This window comes from Dermacentor albipictus, chromosome 3 (genome assembly GCF_038994185.2).
Source record: "Dermacentor albipictus isolate Rhodes 1998 colony chromosome 3, USDA_Dalb.pri_finalv2, whole genome shotgun sequence".
Lineage (NCBI taxonomy): Eukaryota > Metazoa > Arthropoda > Arachnida > Ixodida > Ixodidae > Dermacentor > Dermacentor albipictus.
In genome coordinates, this window is record NC_091823.1 from 104,141,370 (window position 1) to 104,159,675 (window position 18,306).

Genomic DNA, 18,306 nt, shown 5'->3' on the forward strand with positions numbered 1-18,306 from the left:
CCTGTGCTTGAATCCTGCCGTCAGACAATTTTTGTGTTTAATTATTTATAATGCAGTGCCTTCGTAAAACGATCGCTTTCACAAAGACGAAGTTTAAGCAAATGCGTCATCCATCAGGCCCATGCTGGCTGGACTGCCCTGCTTGCCGGTCCCTTAGACAGGGCCACAGTTCTCTCTAGTAATTGTCTACGGTTCAAGCCATCACATCTTCACTAAAGTATCCCAGAGGGCGCTATCGCTCTGTACCTGTTGAATGGCCTCAATTACGTGCATGTTGGGAATTCTAACTTTGTTCTAGTGGGAACTACATCTCCAGGTTGCATTCTGTGCGCAATGCATTTTCTGTGAGGTATGCAGGAGAACTATAGGGTGTTCATATTAATGTGCTGGGAGCGCTTCCATTTTTCTTTCGTTCTCTTTAGGGCGGGAACTGGCCTGCGGCATGACCATGTATGCAGCAGGTCTATTTTTCTATTCCTCAGTATCCACCACAATTACATTGTTTGTCTTTGTTGTACTGTAGAATGTCATTGAACAAGTAAAAAGGAGAAAAGACCTTTATGTACCGACAAATATGTCTTTATTAATGTTATCACAGAAACAATGGAAGTCGTGAAAATGGTGCGAAGTATTGACATTATATTATCGTGCCTTAGTCTTCAACCCCTTGTTGCTTGGACGCGAGAGACTAGAAGCAAAAAAAAAATGAGAATAAAGCTCTGATTGTGGTTTCATCAGCTGTAGAAGGAAAAGAGAGAATGAAAGAAGAGGAGAGTGAAATGTTAAGTGCACCGATTTGGAAAGGGAAGATAACAGCCCGCGTGGAAAGCACAATACCCACCTAGATTTTTTGCTGTACTGGGTGACGGCGACAAAGTAGGCACCGACAAACTGTCGGACGACCGACGCGCTCAAGATGTGTCCGCTGTCCTCCACGATTCCAACGTTCACTTGGATACGGTAGCTATTGTTACACGTTAGAGTGATCTGCAAGACATAGAAAAGAGGGTAGTTTCTGTATTGAGCGTTTAGTTTGGAGTGGGGAAGGTGTTAAATCACGGGTTAGTCAGTAGAATACATGCCTTCTTATTTTTATTCGTATGATATTGTACATATGCATAAAAATCAAAATCCAGCCCGCATGAAACACGAATGCTGTAGTGTGCCACTGGGAAGCCCACTTACCCTGAATGAACTGTCCACTGATAATGAAGGTATTCAACTCCATTATCACAACCCTAAACTGCATTGATGGAAGTTATAACAATCGCAAAGCACAGCAGCATGACTGGCACAAAGCACTTCGTTATTTAGTTCAATACAAAACTGGCCTGGCACCTCCTGTACTAGCTGTCCTATGAAGGCAAATCTTAAAATAAGGCGTTTGGTGTCACAGTGTTGGCTGAGAGTGGTTGAATTTTGGTCACCCATCCACAGTTCAATCTAATTGACACTTCTCGGCGTCCGTTGATCGACGAGCTATCAGAGCAAAAATTACCAAAATAAGTGTTTCAGTCTCCTTGGGGTACATGGTCATCTGTGCTACTTTTGGTGTAACGAGAAACCACAATGACCAGAAAGAAAACAGGTATAGCGACGAGCATTGTGGTAAGACTGAGTGTTACGCGCTGGGCTCGGAAGAATGCGTCTTGTGAAAGCCATCGCAGGTACGCACCAAGATACGAAACAGGACATGCACGGCGAGAACTTCTGTCAACCGCGCTGTCATAAATTCCTGATATGCTTCCTCAAGTGACGCTGAGACAGTTTTGAACGAGCGCACACTGAGCACTGGACAGTCCTGTCCTGCGTCTTAGTGCAACGTACGCGCTCGTTCAAAGCTGTGAAGTAGTACAAAGGCAAGGTCCATCTAAATAGGTCGCGAAGCTGCAAAAGGTCGCGAAGCATGCCAAAACTTATCACCACAGATATCAGTTAGTGGTGCATGATTGATGCGCGACTAGGCGAGGGGGATGGGATGGGGGCGACAAACACTGAAACTAGAAAACCTATGTGAAAAAAAAATGTTCGAAAAAGTTTGAACAGAGTACTGTCATACGAGTCATGTTCTATTTCACAATTTAGTTTTTCGGTCTCGGTGACGCCTACCAATCAGTGATTCTGGCGCAAGCCTTGGGAAGACTGTGCAAAGCAGCTATTACGTCGTTCGGGATGACGTGCTCGTGCACTTGAACGCGGCGGCTTTGTCCGAGCTTATTTTCTATAAGTTCCTTGTGCGTTTGTTTAAAGCGTGGCGTGCGCTTCACGTCAAATTTCGCGTGACCTAGCGCACGGCATTCATTGGCGTAGGGTGCGAGTGCAAGTGTTTTTGTTATCGTGTAAGTTCACGCTGCGTCTCGTCGTGACGATTAATGCGGAACGCTCAGCGAGAAAACTTCGCGCTATGTTCGTTCGCTCAACGCAGGCTCCGATTGTCTGACGGGCATCAAAATTAGTAAGTAGAATGTTTTCTAAATAATGATACGGGGCAATGTTGTCTGATAATTGTCGTATATGAATACATGGTGTCGCGCGGAATTGCGAATGATTCTGGGAAAAGGTTTCGCATATGTTGCCATACATTACGACTGTCTGCTCGCCATAGTACCTTCCTAAGGAACCTACTGGAGCAACTGCTGTCAATAACAGCCTAATTATCTTCACATTAACACATACGCCACTCGTATAGTTTAATGACACGCTGGCGCTTCAGCTGAGGCGAGTCGCAAGCTCGCCACAGCCTCAAAAGAATACGCGTAGCTACTGGCATAGCGGTCGAAATGCCGGACGTGAAGGAAATTCAAGCATCCGCGCCAAGCAGCATAAGATCTTGACGTGACTGCCATTTCCAGTTGTGACGTCGCTTTTTATTTTTATCTTTTGCGTGCTGTTAGTTGTGTCCCCCCCCCCCTGATATGTAGATGGTGATGGCTGGAACGAGCCGCCATTTTTTTTACCATGTGGGCTTCTGTGGAAGCTTCGCTACCAGTTTACATATACCTTGATAAAGGCGCAGCTTTTTCGCACAGCGGGATGGATCCGATGTCATGCGGACCCGCCCAACCGCTCAATTTGTACCGATCGTATGTTGTATCAGCAGGCACCGTCGTTTCGTACTATCGTCTGCTCGCGTCAGCTCTCGCTCGAGCTTATTTTAATTGTAATGGTTTGCGATAGTTTTTTTTTCTTTTTACAATGATGAGTCTAAACCGAGACGTCCCGACGGAAAGGTTTTCAGAGACAGTGCGCCATATTCGATTCTGTGCGAGAAGACGGACCCTGATTACAAGGGCGCGGAGGCAACACCCAGTAGCTCCTCTCACCGGGGGTGGCTTCGAAGTGAAGCCGTCGCTGGAGAAGAGCTTCAGCCGAGAAAACGACAGCACACGGCCGTTCCACGAGGAACCGGGATGCGGTGAATCCGGGTGGGTATACTGACCAACTGCACAAGTCCAAGGACATGGCTTGTACTTCGCTTCACCACAAACAAACGCAGAAACGTGAAGACGCCTCTCTCGGGAGGCGGCGATAAGGCCGACGCCGGTAGCGCCTTGCTCACACTGACCGCATTCGCTCCCAGTGGAATCCGTGAAGGTGAGCCAGGCCGTGTACTGCAAGTCGTCCACCAAGTTTGTAATCCGAAACAAAGGCGCTGGCTGCATGAACCTGCATGCGAGGGAGATGGTCGAGGCACGGTCATTTTTGACGAACACCGTTGTCACGCGATGGGTAGGCAAGCACCTGTCGAAACGAGCAGCTAAAACACGATGATTGCACGATGACATAGTGAGAAAGACATGAACAGACAGCAATATACGTGGGTCGTGCATAGGTGCTTGTTCCTCGCATCTCAATGACGCGCTGCCTGTAGCCACGAACATGGGCGACCCTATCACCTTGCTCTCAACACTGCTCAATCGGTTTAAACTGCAGGGATATACCTTCGCAAAATGATACGGTGATTATCATCCGCGTGATAAATTCCTAACGTCACGTGATTACTGTCCACCGTTTCTTTCAGACCAGCATGTACACCACGATGTGGCATGTGAAGCTTCTCGGCAGGAACGCTAATGTGTGCTCGGAACGCTCATGCCAACAACGGAAGGCAGGACGCTGCCCTGTGGAGTGCGAGGTCGCAACACTTCTGAAAGCGAACCGTTTTGATTTCGTCCCCTTACACGACGAGGCGAATCAATATCGTCTTGCCACATAACTGGTATCGCAATAATGGATATCTTAATTGCGCGGCGACGCTACAACTACGGCAAGCTCCGCAGAAAGCGGCGTCCGCCCGAGCAAGAACGCACACAGCGTGCGTTCCTCTCATCCGCGCTCTGTGGTAGTACGAGTCAGTACGCGCATACGACCCAGAATAGGCCGCGCCAACACCCATGCCGATCGAGCAGCCGACGGGGGAGCTCCGAAAAAAAAAAAAAAAGACACTCGCCTGCCCTGTGTGTGTATCAGCAGTTCCATCCTAGGCAGCAGGAACTCGTGCTGGTTGACGAGCGTGACATGGGGAACCTTGGCCGGCAGACTCGGAGCGATCGCGGGCTGCTGATCCGAGTCCTTCTTGGCAGGAAACTTGGGCCAACCGCTCCAGTCGTGAACTTCGTCCGGGTGGTCGCTGGGAAGGTCCGCCGGGCGGACGACGTTCGGCTGAATCCAGATGCCCACCTGTGGCTCGCCCGCAGCGAAGGCGGCCCCGGCTGCGACGATGGAGACGGTCGGCGCCTCTTCGATGTCGATGTCCTCCGACTGGGACGCGCCGGCCTGCGCGACGTCGCTGCTTCCGCTGTCGCTGCTGGAACCGCTGCTGCTGCTGCTGTCGTCGCTGCTGGTGCCGTCGTCGTCCCCGCTGCTGCTGTCGCCGCTGCTGCTGCTCGCCGACACCTCGCAGTCGCCGCCCCGCAACGTGGCGTAGCCGTTGCAAGCGCTCATCCGGCCGTCGTCGTCCCTGGAGAGACCGGCGTTGAGGCCAGCGCCAGCGGAGCCAGCAGCACGGCCCGACGACGCCATCCTCGAGGCACAAGCGGCGTTTGCGAAGTGCGTCGCAGCGAACGCGATTGCAGCTGGTCTGCGACTGTTCAGTAGCTGCCGTGCGCTGTGCAGTGACTCGTTGTATAGCGTGCTCGGAAAGTGTACCACTCGAGAAGGCTGACGCATGGCGTTTTTGATGATGATGATAATGATGATGATCACCTCAAAGTATTTAGCACATACCCGCTCACGGGCATTGGTTTTCTCTGCCGTACGAGCGTGTCCTGGTTCTTGTCTACAATTTTCTCCTCTCCCTCGAACCGCAGGAAGCCTAAAAACTTGTGTCGGAGCTTTCTTTTGTTGTCGCGACCCCTCCCTTAATCAAATTAGAGAATGACTGGCACGAATCCAGGCTACAATAGCAATGGGCTTGGTCAACTTTTTCTTGGAGGGGGGGGGGGGGGGGGGGGGTAAGTGATAATGCACCAGAGGGTATTTTGCGATGTTTGAATGACTGGTTTTCTGGATATATCTGTCTTCGTCTTCTCTCGCAAACCGGCTCTTTTGGGGCGGCGCTTGGCCTCGCGCTTTTCTTTTCGCGGGCACAAATGCACGCGATGCGACGAGCCACGAGTTCACGGGAGTTGGACCAAGCGTGTTCGACCAAGCCACAGCGGCCGTGGTTCGACATACCAAATCGGCGGCCACATTCTTAAAAAAAAAGTTTGCTCCCTTCGCGGCTCATCTTGGACCACAATAATCGTCATCTGTCTTGCGCACCTTTGCTTTTATGACGGTACGTTTAGTTTGCGGCATGCGCAGGCTCCGCCGCGATTTGAAGATTTGCGCTGGTTCCTGAAAAGAACCTGCAGGATGACGTCAACAATGGCATAGCATAGTGCAATGCGAGGAGGAGTGGGGGGAGGGGGGGAGCAAACAAGTCTTCTCTCGTGCAGTCAGTGGTGTATCCAGAAAACATTCGTGGGGCCGCAACATTCGTATGGGGACGGATTGCCAGCGAAGCTGTTTAGGCTGCATACATTATGAAATCATACTTTCCTTTAACGGCACCACACTACGCCGATACAAGCGCCGCAACGGTCACCGTACATCCCTTGCGTGTGCCGCAACCGCTGCTGCAGCCGCGCCGGCACCTCCGGCGCACGTGACGTTATAACCACAGAAGGTCACGTGCCCAGGCGTCGTCGCCACATACTGTCTCCCCTCTCCCCCAAAGGCTCGGCTGCGCGCGCGCATTCCTGTCCACGATACGGATGCAAGGAAATAATGTGAGGCGAACGAATGATTATACACACCAAGTGACACGAAATTTCACATGATTTAATCGATGTGCTACATTTTATTGGGCGAATAAAAGGACGACACCTTCTATGTTTTTATTAGGTTTTTTTTTTACTTATTCATTTGCTTTTTAATATCACAGGAAAACACGCAATAGGTTTTGTTCTTGTCAAAATTCCTCCTATTTCTTTACCGATCTCTCGCGTGTGTTTATTTGATGCCACACCCCCAGTCCTATGTGTATAAGCTTCCTGTTATTTTTCTTTCAGTTATCTGTAATCCTCACTCGCACACCACTTTCTCCGTTATATTCTTCAGGAGATGTAAAGTACGGCCTATATTACCCTTTCTCATAACAGGCCAAAGTGCCAGCCATTCTAATAAATTGATTCATTTTTTGGCGTTTGTCCTGGATGTCGCCATGATAGTACGGGATAGTTCGTGACCGCGCGTCTTGCTCTTTTTCCAATCGCGCTTTTTGTTTTGTCTCCGGTAATGCATAAACTGGTCTACCTAGCTGATAGCTAGGGTAATCTTTAAGATTCGTGCGCTATTTCCCGCTACCCGCATGCTCGTCGCTGGACGCGCAGAAAGGCTGACTCATTCCGTTGTCAGCATGCCGAGATACGCCACGTCATCGGTGGGTCGCGTCGCGTTTGTTCGCTCTCTGAATCTGGAATTCTTTTGTCTATATCAGGCGTACCATATAGGCCTGATAGTTCTTGATAGGCGAACTGGTCGGCCTGACAAGAACAGATTCGAATCGTTCCAATTTCTTTTCGAGCTGTACCGATAGCCTGCCAGCGACTTCCTATTCGAACATATATATATATATATATATATATATATATATATATATATATATATATATATATATATATATATATATATATATATATGTTCAGCAGATTGGCCATTCAATGGCGCCCGATATGAGGGATATCAGCATATATCAGTATGAGGCACTCTTCGTTACTGGAGGCGTATCTCGCCGCACATGTCGTGACGGACGTGCTCCCGAGACAAATATATTACGGCGCTTAACCTATACTTAGCCCCTTATGTATACCTGGCCTTTATTATTCCTTTCTTTTTCCAAATTAACTCAGAATCGATTATGAGAAACCGTCATTCACGGTATGAGCTCAGATGCATGTGAAACTGTGCAAAAGTAGCCTATAAGCTCATTCTTGCTGTCAGAGAGAGAGAGAGAGAGAGAAACAACTTTAGTAAATATGCCTGCAGAGTCGGTTAGGCTCCCTCCACGCAGGGAGGACAAGCTTTTACCGCGACGCGGCCACTACGTCAGTCTCGTGCATTGTGCTCCTCGAGGTCTTGGTTCCTCGCTACTTCCGCGGATCCGAGAGGGCCGCCACCCCCTTCCTAGGGGTGCTGCCCCCCTTTTCCACGGTTTCGCAAGGTCGCTGCCTCTCTAGAGCTGCCGAGACCTGCTGGACGGCCTTTAGTTGTGTATCTTGGTCATAGGTCCTCGTTGCAGCCTCTAGCTACGGCGGGATCGTCGTCTTCTCACTGGCTTCTGGTGGATTTGTACTGCAGTTCCAAAGGATGTGAGCCGCGGTGGCTCTCTCCTTAGCGCACAGTCTACACACGTCACTCGCGTACACGCTCGGACACACGTGCTTAGCTAGCATCGGGGTGAGCAGGGACCCCGTCTGTAATTGCCTGTATAACACTGCCTCCTCACGGGTAAGCCCCGGGTGAGGTGGCGGCGTAGTCTGTCTGTTAAGTCTGTACCACTTCACTATTTCGCTGAAGGTGGTCATCTTGTCCTTGGCACTGCACCGCGACCAACACTCCGAGTCGGCCGTGCTTGCAGCTTCGCGGTTGGTTAGTCCTCGCGCGGCCTGTGTGAAAACTGACACCAATTTGATTCACGACCATTGTTTTGTAACAGACGGTGTAAAGTACCTATGTAGCGCGTTTTGAATAGTGCCAGTTAAGCTGAAAATCCACACACTCGGCGACCCAACTTGGTGAGAGGCTCATAGAAGAGCGGCAGACACCAGCTGACACATACTCAGGGACACAAGTTGGCATCAAAAAGGTTCATTGAAGGTAAGCGCAGACCGAGTAGCACAAACGCATGCAGTGCTCCAAATGGGCGTCGAATAGGTTCACTGAATAGTGGTGCCTACCAAATCCCGCATGTATGCAGTGACCCATGTCGACGTCCACCCTGCTTGGACGTCCACCCAGGTCGCTGCCCTCTGCCAAGAGCCACTTGCCCTGCACGAGCTCCAGGCGGCACTGAGGCGAGGGAAACGCCGCAGCGCACCAGGAGCAGACGGTGTAACGCCACAAATGCTCTGCAACCTCGCCTCCAGCGAGCAACAGCGCCTGCTAGAGTACTTCAATGAGATCTGGCAGTCATGGCAGGTGCCAGAGGTATGGCGCACAGCCATTGTGGCACCCATCCTCAAGGCCAGAAAACCGGCTAGGGAACTGTCGTCCTATCGACCGGTCTCCTTCACCTCCACTGCCTGCAAGGTGATGGATGCCATGGCCCTGGCACGACTGGACTGGGTGGCCCGTGCTCGCGGCTTCCTGGCAGACAAACAGACGGGCTTCCGGCGGCGGCGGTGCACTGCGGACTCCATCGCTGACATGATGTCCACCGTGGAGGACGCCAAAGCCGGCGGGGACCTCGTGATGCTCTTGCTGATCGACGTACAGGGTGTCTTCGACAGCCCGCCTCACACAGTTGTCCAGCAGGGTCTGGACCTTCTCGGCATATGTGGCAACCTGCGGGAGTTCCTCTCGTCGTTCCTGCACAATCACACCCTCAGGGTGCGTGTGGGTTGATCGAAGAGCACCCCCGTCCAGTCGCTGCAGGCGTGCCACAGGGGTCAGTGATGAGCCCCTTCCTTTTCAACCTGGCCTTGACATGGTTGCCTGCTGCCCTGCCAATCGACCCTTACTTCCCCGTGCAGTCCTCACTCTACGCGGATGACATCGTCCTATGGGTGCGGGGACCACCGTAACACATCCGCAAGACACGTACGGCCCTACAGAGAGCCCTGGACACTTCGGCTGCCCACTTGTGCAGCATCGGCCTTACCATCTCGGCCAGGAAGACCGAGGCCTTGCTGCTGCATCCCAGAGCAGCAGCCCACCGCTCAGCTGCCCGGCTGCGCTTGGAGGGCGTCCAGATCCCATGGAGCAAGGCAGTCACGTACCTGGGGCAGCGCATTGACCATCGGCTGACCTGGCTGCCAGCTACCAACGCCCTGTGCGCCCAGACGCTCCGGTTCCACAAGGCGATCTCACAGCTCCTTGCCCGTGTACAGGGCTGTACCACCAGGTGGGTCATGCAGCCCTTTGAAGCTGCAGCCACTCCACGGCTACTGTATGCCCTCCCTCTTGTGGCGCTGCCCCTACCCCGCCTGCGGAAACTGGAGCTGCAGCACTGGTCAACAATACGGGTCTGTCTTGGCGTTCCCCGAACCTCACAAGTGGGCGCCACTCTTGCTGAGGCAGGTACCTGGGCCCTGTCACTACTCTTCCTGCAACAGTGGTTACGACACATTGATTGCCTGCACCATGCCGCAGATTATCAAGCACTCCTGACCCGCCTACGCCCCCGGCCAGCATCACACATGGGACGGCTGTGTTGCCTCTATAAGGAAGTCATAGGGTACACGCCTGCAAACTCCGTACAGCCTCGCCCACCACACCGACCACCAATCCCTATCTCGACGGAGCTGCCAGGTGTCTTAAAGAACCGTTCCGCAACATGTGCCCTACAGCAGACGGCAGCCTCTCTCCTCCAAGAGAGACTTGGGGACCACCTTCACATCTTCGTCGATGGATCCGTGATACCGAAGACGGGTTCATCCACAGCAGCCTGCGTTGCACCGGCCCTACAAAAGAGTAAACTGTGCCGACTCCTGGGACATGCAAGCTCTACCGCAGCAGAGCTAGCAGACTCCACCTTGCTGCGGACCTACTGGCAGAGGAGCTACCAGCAACCCCGGCAGCCATCTTCTGCGACTCCAAGGCGGCGCTGTTCTGCCTGCAGAACCCTGACAGGGATAGCCTTGGGGTTGCGCTGCTCTCTTCAAGACTGACGGCCCTTCAGGACGCAGGATGCTCACTATCCCTGCATTGGTTACCGGCACACGTAGGGATCCCGGCCAACGAAGAGGCGGAGAGAGAGAGAGAGAGAAACTTTATTTGGTTCTTTCAAGGATTTAGCGTCTCGAGGTCTCTGTCGTCTTCTTGGGCGCATGCGACTTGGAGCCTCTTCCGGCAAGGGTGACACTCTTTCAAAAAGTGCCCACCACTCAAGCGTCCCCCTCAGCCCTGCTGTAACGGCCGCAGACTTCTCGAGACTCAGGCAGCGTCGGCACATCATCGCCTGCCACCCGGACAAACGGGTCTCCCTGGGCCGGCCTCCACGGCCTCTTCCACAGCACGGCCTCCTACAAAGGGATGCCTCGTTGCTGCTCCGACTGCGAGTTGGCTTGCTACTGGACGGCAGCCCGCCTGCACCGCCTTGGGAAAGCCACCTCGCCAGCCTGTGCCTCCTGCGGTGAGCCAGAGACTCTGGAGCACCTCCTGTTGGTCTGCCCTGCTCACCTGCAGCACCGCGGCCGACTTCTGCAGGAGTTCCACCACCTGGGGATCCGATGTTCACGACAGGAAGATATCCTCTTCCCCTGTCGTAATCAGCTACCAGCCTTCCTAAGTGTCATCGAGTACCTCGACTCGTCGGGGCTCTCGGCGAGACTATAGGAAATTTCTACAAAGATGGATGGCCTAACGGCCATCCCACCACCTCGAGCTTCCTGATCCGCCACTACTTCGCTTCTGCTGAGCCACCTCCTATACGGTCTCCCTGCAGCCTACTCCTCCGGTCGAACCCACTGGGCCCTCCCGGCCGGGCTACTCTGATGCTGCTAGGACGACCCTCTACCTTTCTCCCTCCTACCCTCTGTCTCTTTAATCCAATCTCCCCCACCCTGCTGGTGCTGAGCCGTGCTACTGCATGGGTTGCAGAAGATAGTGCTAGCCTTTCCTCCTTCCCCACAAGAACCACCTCTCTCTGCTGAAATCATGGGTTCGCGGCACTGAAATATTTCTATCTCGGCTATTAATGAGCCGAGTTGTAAAATTTTTGTGGCAGAACGCTCTCTAGAGGATATATAACAACTTCCGGCGTATAATCAAAATTTGCTATGGGGCTTGGTGAAGGGCCCTTAAATTGAAGCCCATGCTTGACTTGGTCACAGTGACACCTGACTTGAACGCGCCCAAGGAAAGGCAACGAGCATGTTGATCCTGTTCATAGTAGGCATTATGTTGACTAAGTCAAGCATGGGCTTCAAGTTGGGGCGCACATTTAAATACATGATTTGTTTACCTCATACTTGTACCCTCATATTTTTGTTAACGCGTCATTTCTGTACCCAGTCCCCTACACCCTTAGAAGCACGCACAAGGTGTTGCACGTACATATACCACTACGGCTGCATTCTGTTACGACTTTGCACCGCTGCACCACTATTACGACTTTGTGGTCCCGTAGCGCTCGTCACCCGTTTCGTGACAGAGCGTTGGTAGCGAAGACTCCGAGCCAGGCGTCGATGAGAATAACAAAAGGGACTTTATACACTATATACAGGCCATTATACAGGACATGAACGGGTCGGCACTGGGGCCGAGATCTCACAGCAAACGCGACTGTTCCCGCACGGCGACGTCCGGCGAAAACGCGTGACACATCTCATTCCAGTCGAGAGCGGCACTGTGCTCCCGGTGGGTCGGCGGATCCGGTTTTCGAGGCGACCGCCTCGCGGCTTTATACTCCCCGAGAACCATTGTCACTCAAACGGCCCAATACAAAGTCAGCACTCGACGGTCGTCCGAGAGGTCCAACCAGCGACCGCGCTGGCCACACGGTTCAAAGTTCACGCGCGCGCTGACCTCCAGGCAAAAGGAGGTGCGGCGCCGGGCTGTCTGGCACTTGCTGACACGTTTGAACATGCTGCCCGCCGATGCTTCTCCGCAGGACACCGCTGCCTGACGGCTCAGCATCTTGACTTGTCAAGGGAGAATTTGGGCGCTTGCAGGATAAATTCTGCATCTTGCAGATTCGGAATCCGGGCTTGTGGTAATGGCACAACAGCATCCCCGCCCTCAGATAAGGCGCCGAGAAGACGAGCTGCCTCCACGTGGCTCGGATGCCAGGCGCGCACGTTCGTCAGGCTCGTCCAAGTTCACGTCCAGTGTCGGGACGCCAGGTAACTTCACGTGCCCAGGTCCGACTCGCCAGGACAGGAGCTCTGCTTACCGCGTTGTCGCCAAGGCACCTCGACCAGCTCTGCTCGGGTCGTTCCTAAGCCTTTGCTTCTCGCCACTGGTCCCGGTTGGTCGTTCTGCAGCTTGCAAAACCGACCGGCAAAAGGCAACACCCAACACGAACAAGTGCCCTCTGTCTCCCGTCAAACACCAGACAAGGCCATAATCCAAATCAACTTAACTAAATTGCTATCCCCCTTTTGCTCCCGCTGCAACAAGAGGCAGGTGTACGATCTAGTACACAAGGCTCAAACAACCAGTTTTCGAATTAACAACACACCAAAATAGAAACAATTAACAATCAGCAATAATAATGACAAATGGAATGGTCCCCTTGAAATCACTTGGACCAAAAACATACTACTGAGGAAGCAAATGAGGTCATTCATTTTTCCCGGCGATATTTTCGAGGAATCCGAAGCTGCTTATATTTGCGACCCTGCTTATCCGTGTAGCGGCGGTACAATAAGCCAGACTCCTTGCCAAATGAAACCCTCTTTTTCTTCACTCCCCGTTTTACGCTCTTCCTCAGATCGGCTAGTGAACAATCTTCCTGTTGCTCGCGAATCAGAGTTTCTCCTTCAACTGCCGCCTGCTCCTGCCAGCTGGCGGAAACCGGAGCGAGTGTGGAGCCCGCGTCGCCTAATTGCGGCGTCGCGTCTATATCGCGGCTAGCACTGCACGTGTCACTCCCACTCACTTCCAGGACCCGCCCGCCTAGGCCAGCCTCCGAGCTCTGCCTCTCCCGCGACTGCTCGCCACTCAAGTTACCTTGATCGGTCCCTGTGCCGCACCGCTGTTCGCTCACCGACGCTAAGTCAAGTTCCCTCTACAGAGGGCGCGCTTTGGATCGCGTGAGGGCCATGTACGCCACGTCGGCAAAGAATGATTTGCCCTGATCCTTCAGCAGCTGCTCCGAGTTATTTTCCTACCTCCGAGAAGAGGTAGGAAAAGTGCTCCGGGAGGGCGGTTGACACAGCGGCTTCGGTGTTAAGTTTCCCAAACTCTCCTTCAATGATAACCGTTGCGATCGGTAAACAGACACTCTCCTCCTCGGCCACTTGCCGTATCCTAGCACACTCTCCCGTAAAATCATTCGAGGAGACGAAAGACGGGTGGACAACGTCCATAGTTGCTGCAGAGTCCCGAAGTGCACGGCACTTCTTACCGTTTACCTTAATTTCCTGCACATAGGACTCCAATAGTCGTAGGTTTTTGTGCGCTTCCTGTATTGTTGCAAAAGCAATTTTCTCTTGGCAGTTCGCAGCGATGTGCCCTTGCTTTTTGCAATTGTAGCAGGTTAACGGGTTCCGTTGTTCAAAAGAACGCGTTGTATCATTTCGCTGTTTTGTTGCAAAAGCAATTTTCTCTGGGCAGTTCGCAGCGATGTGCCCTTGCTTTTTGCTATTGTAGCAAGTTAATGGCTTCAGTTTTTCGGGCTCCCCGGAAAACCCATCTCTCCTATCTACTTTTTCTATGCGCACTGCCTTGCTGTGCAAGCTGCGGCGGGTGTAATACTGTTCCGCTAACTCTGCTGCCTTGTTTAGCTTAACCTCCTTTAGCCTATCTTGAAGCCAGAGCCTGACCTCCTCATCAATGCAACGGTAATACTGCTCCAACGCGATGCATTCGACGATTTTGTCGCGGTCGTCGTAAACCTCTTCGCCCTTCAGCCATTCCACCAGGCCGGCTTTTAGACGAAACGCGAAGTCAACATTCGACTCCTTGCCCTTTTTTGCATACCGGAACCTCAGCCGGAAAGCTTCGGGCGACAATTTGTACTTCCGCAGTAGCGCTTCCTTCACATCACTGTAGCTCTCAAACGCCTCTTTCGATAAGCAAGTTATTACGTCTGATGACTCCCCAGGAAGCAACGCTAACAGATTCTGTGCCCAGAGGGATCGCTCAATGCTATTCCGTTCGCACACGTGCTCACATTTCACGAGGTATTTGGCCATATCCTCTCCGACGACAAAGGGTGGAAGTTGATCGCGTATTCTTGGACCGTTAGAAGTGAGACTAGGCGCCGGCGAGCTATTTCGGGTCTCCAACTCTTTCATTTTAAGCTCGTGCTCACGACGCTCCTTCTCTTTTCTTTCCTCCTCGCAATGTTCCTTCTCCCTCTTTTCCTCCTCGCGACGTTCTTTTTCTGCCTGCCTTTCCCGACGTTCATTGATATCCCCCCAGGCCTCTTCGGCTTCCTCAGCCGTTACGTCCCCAGTCCTCATGACCTCAAGGATCGCATTCTTTCTTTTGGTTGAGCCCAACTCAATGCCCAACTCCTCACAAATTTGGAGAAGTTCCCTGACCCTGTACTTCTCCATCGTTCAAACTGTCCTCCTGCTGTTTACCCTTTTTGAATATACGTGCCGTACGCTACTATAATGCTACTAGTAAGACATATGCAAGTATTTCACACACTGCCCTGTTTACCCCCTCAGCATCCCCTGGTTTTCAAAACACTCTTACTAGGCTTGAAACACACAAGGTTATCACAATGCAACACCAAATCCTTCCCTAAGCTACTATAACCTGCGTCAGAGAAAGTCTGGTGTTTGAGGTAAACTTCAGGCACTCACCGCGCCGAGGTAGCTGATGCCGGTCAATCCCGTAGCTGCCATCCACTGTTACGACTTTGCACCGCTGCACCACTATTACGACTTTGTGGTCCCGTAGCGCTCGTCACAGAGCGTGACAGAGCGTTGGTATCGAAGACTCCGAGCCAGGCGTCGATGAGAATAACAAAAGGGACTTTATACACTATATACAGGTCATTATACAGGACATGAACGGGTCGGCACTGGGGCCGAGATCTCACAGCAAACGCGACTGTTCCCGCACGGCGACGTCCGGCGAAAACGCGTGACACATCTCATTCCAGTCGAGAGCGGCACTGTGCTCCCGGTGGGTCGGCGGATCCGGTTTTCGAGGCGACCGCCTCGCGGCTTTATACTCCCCGAGAACCATTGTCACTCAAACGGCCCAATACAAAGTCAGCACTCGACGGTCGTCCGAGAGGTCCAACAAGCGACCGCGCTGGCCACACGGTTCAAAGTTCGCGCGCGCGCTGACCTCCAGGCAAAAGGAGGTGCGGCGCCCGGCTGTCTGGCACTTGCTGACACGTTTGAACATGCTGCCCGCCGATGCTTCTCCGCAGGACACCGCTGCCTGACGGCTCAGCATCTTGACTTGTCAAGGGAGAATTTGGGCGGTCGTAGGATAAATTCTGCATCTTGCAGATTCGGAATCCGGGCTTGTGGTAATCGCACAGCAATCCTCAATACAGCCTATATCCGATCTGTCACAAAATGTCTGACATGTTCGGACACCTTGAGTTCATACACGAGTGAAATTTATTCAAAAATGTGCATTTGCACGTTTCGCGCAAATTGAGCAATCGAAGATCAGGTATGCGAAGAAAATAACTTTTGATGGTATATAAAATGCACGTTCATCCGGTATTAGAATTTGTCTGTGTTTTATTCTCTAGGGGTACCACCATAAAAGCTTCGGCCACTAGTTTTATTAAAGCGAGAGGCGCCACGTTTATGCATAGGACCTTCAAAATACGTTGTCAATGCCGTATTATACCTGGAAGCGAGAATCCCACCCATTTCATGCCGATTGCACCTTCTGACCATCCGGACTTCTTTAAGGCTATATATGAGTTGCCCTTAAGCCTGCCTCAAACCGCGGGCTTCCCGAAGAACTGCGAGCGAAGTATGGCTTCAGCCGCGAAACGCGCATGAAGTCAACAGGTGGCGGACTTGAGGATGGATGAAACCGTAACGGCGCGATCTCGTAATTGACGTCGTTAACTTGACGTATATAGGACTTCATAAGGTCCTGTGTAACGAGAGAGGAGCTTCTGGGAGAGGCCGACCCGACGACATGGTGACTAATTGCAGCACCCAAGCACCTGGGGCGAACTGAACATCGCGATGGCACCGGACTAACGCTCTTTTTGCAGATGCTGCGAAGCTAATAAGCGAGATCGGGCGAATTGACGCGCCATGTGAGCGCGATCGATGAATTCACGAGCGTACTCAGTGGAATCGCGGGACACAGAAGGTAGGATGGTGTCAAAGGGCAAAGTGGGGTCGCGACCATACAAAAGACAAAAGGGTGAATATCCTGCGGTGTCATGTCGGGATGAGTTATACGAGAATGTCACATAGGCCAACGTGGCGTCCCGGTCGCGGTGATCGTTGGAAACGTACATCGACAGCATCTCTGTGAGTGTTCGGTTGAGACGTTCCGTAGGACCGTTCGTTTGCGGGTGGTAGGCAGTGGACAGCTTGTGCTCAGTGGCACAAGAGCGGAGGAAGTTGTCCACAACTCGAGACAAGAACGAGCGGCCGCGGTCTGTAAGTAACTGTCGAGGTGCACCGTGCTGGAGAATGACGTCGTGAAGGAGAAAATCGGCAACGTCAATTGCGCAACTAGTCGGCAACGCCTTTGTTATCGCGTAGCGTGTCGCGTAATCAGTAGTGACAGCGATTCACTTATTCCCTCTAGTCGTCGTCGGAAAAGGGCCGACCAGGTCAAGGCCAACGCGAAAGAATGGTTCAGAGGGAACTTCCATGGGATGGAGTCGTCCGACAGGTGGCCGAGGAGGTTTCTTCCGGCACTGACACAATTCGGAAGTTGTGACATAACGACGCACAGAGCGGTGGACACCCGGTCAGAAGAACCGGCGTCGTACGCGGTCGTATGTAGGCAAAACTCCAAGGTGTCGCGCCGTCGGTGCCTCGTGAAGTTGTTCCGGATCGCAGACAGATGACGAGGAAGGACAAGGAGCAACTCGGGGCCGTCAGGGTTGATATTGCGGCGGCAGAGGATGCCGTCGTGCAGCACAAACATGTGGCACGTGCAATCGGGGCTGCCAGATTGCACTCCGGCGATGATGGACTGTAAGGATGCGTCACGTTGTTCAGCGCGCATGTCGGTCATGTCAGTCAAAGCCATCACGCAGGTCACCGGATCATGCGCAACAGGACCGGGAGGATCCACGGGGTGACGCGAGAAGCAGTCAGCGTCCTTGTGCAGGCGTCCAGACGTATATGGTCGACAACAAATGAAAATTCCTTGAGCCGCAAAGCCCAGCGACCAAGCCGTCCAGTCGGGTCCCGGAGAGAAGACAGCCAGCAGTGGGCATGGTGGTCCGTAACGACCGAAAACGTGTGGCCATACAAATATGGCCGGAACTTCGCGACAGCCCAAACTAAAGCCAAGCACTCCCGCTCGGTGATGGAGTAATTTCTCTCAACAGGTGACAGCAGGCGGCTGGCGTAAGCTCAGTGGCGTAGTAACAGGGAGGGGGGGGGGGGGGTTGACAGAAGACCTATGGGCCCCGGGTGCCAAACGACCTAGCTACGCCACTGCGTAAGCTATCACGCACTCGGTACCATTCTGCTGTTGGGCGAGACGAGCACCGATGCCGTGGCCGCTTGCGTCAGTGTGAACTTCGGTCGGTGCAGATGGATCAAAGTGGGCAAGTATGGGAGAGGTGATCAGAAACCCGATGAGAGCGGCGAACGCGTGAGCTTGCTCAGGGCCCCATAAGAACGGCGTGTTCTTCTTTAGATCTGTCAAAGACCGAGCAACGTTGGCGAAGTATTTGACGAAACGGCGAAAGTAAGAACACAGGCCGACGAAGCACAGCGCACGTCAGAAGCAGAACGTGGCTGCAAGGAAACT

At 52.7% G+C, this 18,306-nt stretch overlaps 1 protein-coding gene across 2 annotated transcripts; it reads right to left on the reverse strand.

Annotated features, from left to right (window-relative positions):
• Positions 1 to 557: 557 nt before the first annotated feature.
• LOC139057518 (optomotor-blind protein-like) lies at positions 558 to 5,376 on the reverse strand. 2 transcript variants are annotated; one of them, XM_070535892.1, is made up of 5 exons: positions 4,451 to 5,376; positions 3,566 to 3,666; positions 3,324 to 3,442; positions 842 to 987; positions 558 to 688 (listed from the first exon to the last, which is right to left on the reverse strand). In XM_070535892.1, the coding sequence occupies exons 1-5, from the start codon at positions 5,167 to 5,169 to the stop codon at positions 643 to 645; spliced, it is 1,131 nt and encodes a 376-aa protein (XP_070391993.1). In that variant the 5' UTR covers positions 5,170 to 5,376; the 3' UTR covers positions 558 to 642. The 2 variants fall into 2 exon arrangements, with proteins under 2 accessions (XP_070391993.1, XP_070391994.1); XM_070535893.1 differs by having other exon boundaries at positions 558 to 738.
• Between the last annotated feature and the right edge of the window lie 12,930 nt (positions 5,377 to 18,306).